This window comes from Cottoperca gobio, chromosome 9 (genome assembly GCF_900634415.1).
Source record: "Cottoperca gobio chromosome 9, fCotGob3.1, whole genome shotgun sequence".
Taxonomy (NCBI): Eukaryota; Metazoa; Chordata; class Actinopteri; order Perciformes; family Bovichtidae; genus Cottoperca; species Cottoperca gobio.
In genome coordinates this window covers 16,275,699-16,285,734 of record NC_041363.1, presented here as the reverse complement: position 1 = coordinate 16,285,734, position 10,036 = coordinate 16,275,699, and the positions used below count along the sequence as shown (strand labels likewise).

Genomic DNA, 10,036 nt, shown 5'->3' with positions numbered 1-10,036 from the left:
ACATGTTTTTCTAAAAGGTTTAATCCATTTATGCTTCTCTAAAAATATGAGTTTACTTAGTTTATCCATAGTAATACATATATTATCACTTAATGTGTTAAATCTTTTTTAGCAGCTTTACATTCTTGTGAATATTACAAGTTTTGAACTTGCTATTTATGGCCTGTAGTCCTCATTGACCTGACATACAACTCGTTTTTAAGTCTAAAAAACAAAGAAAATAAAAAAAGCATAATGTATGGAATATTTTGACTATAACAAATACTTTTTATATTATTCATCACAGACCATTTTGTGTCAAAGTTTAACAAGGACATTTGTTTTGAAACCCTTTCAAATGTTTCAATAGTGGCACACACTAATGTTGTGTTCTCGGTCAAAACTGACTGGTATGATTGTATTAGTAAAGAAAGGACATAGGCTCAAAACTATACAAATGTAAACGTTGCCATATTACAATTTAGTCGGAACACATTAAAGAACAATCTACATTTTAAACAGCCTATTATATAATATCTGGGGAGGTGTTCACTAAGACCACAATCTTCTACGGACATAACAAAAGGTGAAACGTTTTTTTTTTTACTGTAGGCATGTGCTTACTGATCTCGCGCTGCTGTCAAAACGCAACTACAAATACCACAATGCATTGCAGCGAAACAGTCATGACACATCTGCAACATAAGGAAAAGCTTCCACCTTGGTAACGTTTTATTTGCTAACCTTGGGGAGAGGTTGGCTCCTTCTGATGGTTAGCATTTTAAGAAGTAATTTAAAAGCTACTCGTCTTGGCAAGCAGAGGTTGTCAGGCACTGAATGTGTGCCATAAGTGACCTACAGCTAGCTTTCTAGCTCAGGAGCTCGCTAAAAGAGAGCTTCACAAGCTAGTAACGTACGTGCTAACGCTAGCCAACAGAAGAGACCGAATCCGTAACATTTAACGTTGGAGAGCTACATTAATCAAATACAGCAGCTGAAAGGGATACATGTTATCGTTGTATTTACAGTACATGTCACAAAGTAACTGCACAAAGTAAGTAGTGAATTACTGTCTCTAACACTGCTGTTGTTACGGTGTTTATGTTATAAACTGCAGATGGCTAGCTGCATTTGACAGCTAAGTTAGCGTCATGATTCGACGACTTGCAAACAGATATCTACTGTATGAAGTGTTTGCTTAAAATCATTGAGACACTTAACCACTTATATGTTTTATTTGTACGTGTGACGGTGTTAGTCAGATGTGGTGTCATTTTCTGTGTTATAATGTGCTGGCGTGGGAAACGTTATCACGTGAGTGTCACAGCAAAGGGGAACTGAACTCACATTTTCTCCAGTTATACAATACCCTAAAGTTACTGCAATTTGTATTAATGGTGCAAATCAAACGTTGTCATTTAAGTACGTTCACGTACTTACTTCGGCCCTCACTGAAAATATATTATTTTGTAGTGTAATTATAAGTCATGTACCTTGTTTCTCAAAATTGAGATATAGATATATAGATATATATAGATATATAGATATATAGATTCAGTGAAACTTTTAGAGACGTGATAACGATTCATTCATTTTGTGCGTGTTAGTTTCCGTTACCCTACTTGTGCCTGCAACAAAGTTTGGTGAACAAACAAGTTGTTAAACAAAGGAGATTAACTATGCTTGCATTGCTGAAGTGTGTAAAAGCCTGCACTGTGGTGGCCTACTATCTATATATATATATATATATATATATATATATATATATATATATATATATATATATATATATATTATATTTATATTATATTATATATTTATTATTATTATTATTTATTTATTTATTAATTAAAAAATGACGACAATTTCCACCTGAGCAGTGCACAGAAGCTGATGCCACACTGTCTGAATTTCTTTCCCCCCTGAGATTATATGACACTGGACTTCACCATCACCTTGCTTGTCCAAAGTCCTATTTTTTAAGGCTCCCTGAAAGCACGCTCAAATAATTACCCCTCTGTTTTCTACATGATTGCCATTGTAGTTCATATACATGCTAATTAGTTTGTCAATACTCTAGCTGACTTCATTTATTTGCAGTAGAACTCTATGATAACCAGCTGATACGCTAAGTGGCATGGATTTTAAGATAGGCCACCAGAGTCAAATGAGCTTTGTCGCCAAAATGCCTTTTTCCAGCTGTCTGTATGCCAAATGGGTTTAACACCTATTTGTAGTGGATCTTCTCACAATACTATCAATATGTTTTCATCCCATTGTGAGACAAATTTCATGCAGTTTTGAACTGATGTAGAAAAGGTTAAGGAACACTCGATGCTCTGTATGCACAGTATAATGCAACAGAAACAACTTGCAGATAATCTATTTCCTCCTGAGTGTTAAATCAAATTGTTAATGTTAATGGATTTAGTCATATGCTCCAGGCTTGGCGATTACTGAACAAAAACATTCTCTGTTTACATCTCTTACATCTGTTTTAATCTCTCCCCTACTGTCTTCCTAACAGCAAACCTGTAGAGACACTGAAGTGAAATTACAGGCTCCAGACGAAGATGAACACATCCTTCCCATGGTTTCCCATGAACCTCACCTGGAGTGGGAGGGTGTTGTGAGAAAGGAAAGAGGAGGAAAGAAACCAGGGGGACTGTAAACAAGAGTCATGAATCTCCATCAGGTCCTCACTGGGGCTGTCAACCCTGGAGACAATTGTTTCTCTGTGGGCAGCGTCAACAATGTGCCATTCACGGTAAGATATTTCAAGCTCTTGAAATATTTCCCTCCCAGCTGTTTAGGAGCTCCAATTCTTAGAGGGTGGCCAATCTGTCAGAACAGAGTTCTGTTCATTGAGTTGTTCTGAATATAAACGTAGTAAGAGGAGCAAAAGTGGTATGTAAAAACTATTTCTGTTTGTCTGTCCTCTTGTGACGGAGACCGAGTCACCGTGAATCACAGCTCATGTGAAAATATCCCCCTGAGAGCCACAAATAGAGCATTTAATTCTAATCTTATCTGCTTGTGCTCCAGAGCCGTCATATGGGAACATGTTTAATGCCGATTTCTGGCTCGAGGACAAGTGAAGTCCAAGTGACCCAATTATCTCTGGGTGGGTCCGAGTGTCATCTTCATCTCTCTCCCCCTTTTGCTGTCTCCTTGTCTCTTGATAGGCTTATGCTTCAGGTTGTGACGTGGTGATTTTAGGCAGTGACTTTGAGCGTCTGCAGATCATCCCAGGGGCCAAACATGGCAACATCCAGGTCGGCTGTGTCGACTGCTCTCTGCAGGGTGGACAGGTAAGAGTAATGGAGAGGCGTTCTGTCATGGTGTGTTCTCAGGCTGAAGGGCAAAATACTGATGTGAAATACCATACCCTTGTTGTTGAGCACAAACATTTGTTTTATTTAATTAAACCAATTAAATTTAGTTAAAGTTAATTGGTTGTATTCATGGTGTGCCAATAATCACTGGGAAGACCTTCAAATGAAAATAACTTGATGGGCATTTTTGTTTTTGTTTGTTGAAAATAAATTATTTGTGGGGAAAAATGTTGTCACCATATACAAACAATTAAAATGTGCATAATACAATAATAATGCACCATATTCATACTTAATCTTGAATACCATGCACTAATTTGACGGAGGTCAACATTCACGGCTGTAATGCCACTGATTACAGTGATTACTAATTACAAATACAAACGGAAGATCTGTTGTGATGGGTTTGTTTTAACAGAGCTGCAAACGTGTTAATGTTATGTATTCTTTCTTTGTTCCGAATCCCTCTGTGGCACAGAGAATTGCTTGTGTTAACACTTTTCGTTTGTTACATAGAAATACGCAGAAATATTGTCTGAATTTAGACCAGATTTGATTTGCCAGATTTTTTTAGGTAGACTTCGTAAAGGAAGCTGGTGTTTGGATTGGTCCCAGTTACAAAAAAAAAGCACAGGCCTTAAGTGTGGATTTCACCATGTCTATGATTTGAACAGTCTAAAATTCACACGTTTTGAAAGCTAAAAAACTGAGATGAATTTAAAAAACTCTAGCTGCTTTGAGTTGAGTTAACGTTCCCCCATAGAGTGATGCCATAAAATCTAAAAACAAAGCTGCAAGAGGTCAAATCTGAATTTGTGCAATGTGTGAGCTAAATCTCTGCAGGGTTTGTTTATTATTATTATAATAATAATAATAATAATAATAATAATAATAATAATAATAATAATAATAATACCATCTATCTTGTATTCTTATATCAGTGGCAGTGAGTACAAGAAGAAAGTTATGTCTAAATAACATACTTATTCATAATATTCACACTTTTCAATGGAGGCCAAAGCAACCCATCCTGCAATGTTACAACAAATATTCACAGTATTCAAGTTTCCTCTTAGTTTCTGAGTAACATTGCTGCAATCAAATAAAAAGGAAGAATTCCAGGATTACTAAATCTGGATAAATTTGACAAATGACTCCATAAATATATTAAAAGCAGTAGTTATCATTGCCAGCCCATCACTGTCATTTGAGTTTTATTTTTTAATTGAGGATAGTGGCAGCATTGTTAAACCAGCAGACAGGCCTGATTTAATTCTAATGAAGGAAAGAATTGCTAACCCAATCCTTCACCTCTCATGTGATGTTTAATCCAATTCAGTTGAGCCAGAAGTAACCTCACATGCCTCCAGCATGGTCTAGCATCTGTTTAAGTATGCTCAGTTGGTATGTTTGCCAGTTCCACCTCACTGCCCTTCTCCACGCCCTGTGATATTTGCAATGCTATTAGTTTATGCAGCATTGTTGAGCACACATCCCCTGTGCTCATAATGTGTGCTAGCGCTTCAGATGCATATTCTAAGCATTTTAGTGTTTTGTTAATTGTAAATGTCTTGCCTTTTCATTTGATTTTCTGTTTGCTTTGCTGAATCATCGTTAAGGGTGCTCCTATGGATCGGTCGCTTGTATTCGTTGACATTTAAAATAAATTATTTCTATTTTTTTCTTCAATATTTGCTTTGTACAGGACCTTGTTACAGTGGTTTCGTAAGGTACTTTATAAATAAAGTTTACTTACTTACGACAAACTAAATAGTTGATCGTTGGTCTCTATAAAGAGCCGATCAGATGATGCATCGATCCTGAATTGAAATGTTTTTAGTACTGATTTGCCTGTTGCTCTTTAGTTTGCTCAGAGAGTAACACAGCTGGACACGCGTGTTGAATTGACCTATAAACTGTACATTTACAGATTGATTGAAGTGCCTTACCACTCAAAAATGACTCGACACTATATAATCACTTAGAAACACAGCAACATGCATCAGGCCTCTGCACTACATTTTATGTTGTGTTCCACCATGTCGAAATCTCCATTGCGTAATGTCATTAAGAGACATTAATTTATAGAACAAGACACACAAGAACAATTACAATGTTTGACCACTGTGTTAGACTAACTCACAATTAGTTTGAATGCCTATGTGTTGTTATCAACAGCTTGAATCAGGTCAAAGCATCAAAACAGATGCATGCAGAGCAACACTGTGGAGCGAGAGCAGAGGGAAACCTCTACTTACACCAGAAAGCAGTGGCATTAAAAACGGCACCAATTATTGTTGGGTAGCTAAAGCAGCAGTCTGTTCCTTGTTGAAACTGATTTACTGGAGCTTTAAGATGTTATTGTCATATTCTTTGGAAGAATACAATCGCATAATCTCAGTTGCGCTTTTATGAAAATCAAAGAGAAAATGTAATTTGATTAAACATGAACTGTTTCCTAAAAAGGATATATTTTCCTTTTATTTATCATCTTGCAATGAGCCATTGTGCATGTGATGTCATTGTGTGCCAGTGTCAATTAATACATGCACATTTGCACATGTGAGTGAACAACTCACTCCTTCACAGTATTCATACTGTGACAGCTGGCATATTATTTACCACAATAGAAACACGGTTTGTATTATCCAAGACCCCGGTCTCTATTAAGCTTGTTATTTGTGTTCACTGTCACAGAAAATTCATCCATTCATTCTAACATTGTGACTGTTCCTCCCACGGAAAGCACTTCCATGCATGTCGCCGTAAGCAATGCATTAATGATGGGTGTGCGTTCGGTAAACAAGACAATGTTGACTTAACACGTGGTTGTTATATCCTCAAGTTATTATTTGTTTGTTTTCCAGGGATTATACACATTTTCTATTGAGACATGTCATGGTTTATATAAGCTGTAGTATTGTTGTTTTGTTGTTTTGTTCTCCAAATCAGGATCTTGAATAAGGATTATTCAATTATTATTGACTCATTATTTGTTGTCTAAATCATCAAAAATATGAGTTGGTAGTATTCCAAAAATCTAAAGTCTATTACAAACATACAGTTGATAAATGTGCAATGAAATGTATCTTTCAAATACTGTAATTTTATAATATAATAATTTGACACTTTTATCATTTGAATATAATATGGGGAATAATATTTGATCTTTGCAAATAAGTATTTAGTGAAACCTTTTCATTCTGTATCAGAGTGCCTTATAATCTAATGTATTGCCTTTTATTTTGTTCTGCTGACAGATTGCAGCTTCCTATGGAAGCATTGTGTGTGTCTTTGAGCCTGTGCAGCACCCAGATCAAAAAGACACATCGCTGACTGTGAGTAACCTCCATCATCTTTCAGTCACGGTCTAGTCATGCATGTATTTAGATCCTCCAGAACAATGAGACCTTTCTCTTACAGGCAACACTCTTGTATTGTCTCTAATATGTTTTTTGAAATGGAGCAGAATATTGTTCCTCCAAACCCATCAGAAAGTCACCAGGGAAAAACTCTATTTCAAAAACATTATTACTGAAATATTTAATGAAGTCTCGCAGTCATCGTCATTTTTACTTCTTATTCCTGTTCTATTGTCAGTGCAGAAGTCCTAGGTTTGCTATGTCAGTGTTGAACCATCTTCTCTTAAAAAATAGTCAAAAAATAGTCCTAAAGAATGGAAAGATTTTACGCATCATGAACACAACCCAGTTCCTCTTTCATTGCAGAAGGTTCCCTAGTATTACAGCTGCTGTCCATGTGGTACATGTGGCTAAATTAAAAGCTTCACTGTTGGTTCTTCTTATGCAGTTTTTAATACTAATATAAGCAAAACAATTAAATTCTTCATTTTTTTTAATGTTGCCTTTTATTTATTTGTGTACAGAAGTTGAACTGCCAATGGCAGAAGACTGGTCAATTTGTATTGAAGTCTATGGTACGGAACCTGGCCTGGCACCCCACAGGTACTTGGATACATAGTGCTCTCTTAACACGAATATACTTAAAAACGCATATATGTCCTCCATTCAAATGATATGATGGAACATGTCTGTCCTCACAGAGTGAATGTGCTTTTGTTTATCCAGGCAGCACTCTATTAACAGGCTCTAGTAGCCTCCAGCTGTGGTCTAATGCTGATGGAGTGAATGATGAAGCTGAAGAAGTGGGAACGCAGAAAGAAATGACCATAAGAGACCATCATTCTGCCTGGAAGTGCATCTGGGAGAGCAAGTAAGAACTGAGAAATGCAAACTCTGCACATGATGCTGCCTACCTCCTTTTTAAGAATATAGTTTACCCCAAAATGTACTCAAACTGGATAACTTGTTACATTATCAACACTATTTTTATTTATGTGTCAAATACACATTTCAGATATTTCAATACTAAAATACATCTAAGTTTGAATTATTATTTTTATCAATTCATTTCAACTTATTGTATAACAGTTGCCATTACTTACTATATCATTTATATCTGGGACCAAACTGATACTGAATATGGACAATAGTGTAATGTGTTTGCATTTCTTCTCTGAAGGACGGCCTCACCAGTCAGCTTAATGAAGTTCTCTCCTGATGGGGAATTCTTTGCTACTGCTGGACAGGTAAGTCGGGTTACCAGAATGTCAAGTTTTAAGTTTAATGTCATGCATAAAAATGACAGAATCAGTAAAATAGTAGTGTATAGTATTAAATTAAATTAAATTAAATTGTCATGCTTTGTGTATTTATATTGATATTGCCAATCACTTTAAACACAAGTGTAATTGTACATTTTAAGTTGAGACCTACAACCTAATGGCTTTGACTTGTAATGGCACATTCAACAGCATGATGTCAATTATTTCCCTGTTTGTCTCCTCTTCAGGATGACTGCCTAGTAAAAGTCTGGTACGGCACCAGTAAGTGGAAGTTGGGTGTTTCCAGACTCTTCACACCTCCAGAGCCCAGTGTCAGTTTCCAGGGAGCGCTGGCCTTTTCCTTTGTCTACCTGGCCCATCCCCGCTCTGTCACTGGCTTCTCTTGGAGAAAGACCAGCAAGTACATGCCACGGTATGGACCCACATTTATTCAAACTGGCCTTTGTCCTGACTTGGATTTATCACTGTATGTGCTGTTGTGTTTTATTGGTTGTTTCTTTTTTACTGTTTTATGGTTTTTATTTTTAAGCATTCTTATTCTTGTGACGCACTTTGTGACCTTGCTTTGTGAAAGGTGCTATAATAAATAAAATGTTCTCCTTACTTACTGTCATGACAACATATCATAGCCCCTCTCAGCAGCCATGATTCATCTATTTTCTCATATTGTATATTTTGACTTAAGCTAACACAACTGAGAACATTAGGAATAGCACAAGTTAACAACGATGACTTCAGGCGGTTTTACTGGTTAGACAGGTAGTATCTATTTCTCTGTTTATTTAGCTGCACATAATACCGTGTTTTTTGTGGGATGAATAGAAACAATAGAGCTCTTAGAAGCAGCAGATTCAAAATAGGTGCAGTATTACAGTCTTGCGCTATTGTATAATCTGCTTTGCTACAGCATTCCTAACCTTATGTGACCTGTAATTCTCTGACTGAAACTATTATGTGACACAGTTCACAGACGATTTAGCATACAGAAGTATTATTTTGGAAATGACTTGGAGGAGATTATTCTTCCTCTACCTATCTGCTCAGACAATTAACAAAGACACTAAGCTTATTTGTGCTATAAATTAGTCTTTAGGAAGTATTGAATTGGTGATCCGGATTGTACTGCTGTGTTAAAAGCCTGTCAATAGGTTGCAATAATACAACGTTGTCTCTTATTCTTCCTTTGGCAGCCTGCTCCATTTGTCCAAATTGAATGAACATTTTCCTTTTTAAATAAACTGGTGTGGCTTGTTCTATAATCAGAAGGGATTGAATCTTCGTCACCAGTGTGATTAATACTCTTTTTAATCTTCACTTTTTGACCTCGTGGTGTTTCTCATTTGACCTTCTGTTGAATAGAACGATCAGCATTCGATTATAGAAATCATTTCTGGCAAGTTTAGTCCCCTCCAACCTCTAAACCCTTTGCTATTATCCTTCCTTCACCCCCCTTCCCTTTCCTTCCTCTCTCCTAACAGAGGTGCAGTGTGTAACGTTCTGCTCACCTGCTGTAAGGACAGCGTGTGTCGGCTCTGGGCAGAGACGCTGTTGTCGGGTGACAGCCTCCTTGCCGGTTACCATAACAACCATGCCTCTGGCCACCACAATGACACACCCAGATGTGCTGGCCCTACATGGAAAAACACCTGCAATGGGAAGTCGCATGGAAAAACGTCACAGGAAGTAAGCTACTCGAATGTAGTTTTTGTTTAACATACAGTAAATACTTAACATACAATAATATTTTGGTGCAAACTAGCTAAAGTAACTGTTGTCTAATACAAAAGTCTTGCAATTATACCTTCACAAAGGTTTTAAAATGGTTATTTTTATAGAAGTGTTGATATATCTTTCTGGTTGTGTTTGAGGCTGTAGTTTGCAGTGCAATCGTTGTAAATTGTAAACAATTGAAAAACTTCTCATTATAATACAGTATTATTCAATAGCACTATAAGTGTAGCTGCAAAATGAACATAAAATTGTAACAACACGTCATAAATTTGACATTATAAACTTCATGAAAGTATAATTTAGTGCTGGGATGTTTTATTTATAGATGTGTTACCTAACAGACTGA

The 10,036-nt window shown here is 36.5% G+C and overlaps 1 protein-coding gene across 5 annotated transcripts in view; it reads left to right on the top strand.

Annotated features, from left to right (window-relative positions):
* Positions 1 to 662: 662 nt before the first annotated feature.
* The window catches only part of dmxl1 (Dmx like 1), a 50,322-nt gene continuing 40,948 nt past the window's right edge, over positions 663 to 10,036 (top strand). For 3 of the 5 annotated variants that reach the window (XM_029438873.1, XM_029438877.1, XM_029438876.1), the window contains exons 1-9: positions 681 to 1,033; positions 2,507 to 2,746; positions 3,165 to 3,290; positions 6,575 to 6,652; positions 7,201 to 7,279; positions 7,403 to 7,547; positions 7,857 to 7,923; positions 8,187 to 8,371; positions 9,438 to 9,642. In XM_029438873.1, coding sequence (XP_029294733.1) covers positions 2,660 to 2,746; positions 3,165 to 3,290; positions 6,575 to 6,652; positions 7,201 to 7,279; positions 7,403 to 7,547; positions 7,857 to 7,923; positions 8,187 to 8,371; positions 9,438 to 9,642 — 972 coding nt within the window. In that variant the 5' untranslated portion in view covers positions 681 to 1,033; positions 2,507 to 2,659. Of the gene's footprint in view, positions 1,034 to 2,506; positions 2,747 to 3,164; positions 3,291 to 6,574; positions 6,653 to 7,200; positions 7,280 to 7,402; positions 7,548 to 7,856; positions 7,924 to 8,186; positions 8,372 to 9,437; positions 9,643 to 10,036 lie in introns of all 5 variants that reach the window. The other 2 variants (XM_029438875.1, XM_029438874.1) reach the window with 2 other exon arrangements.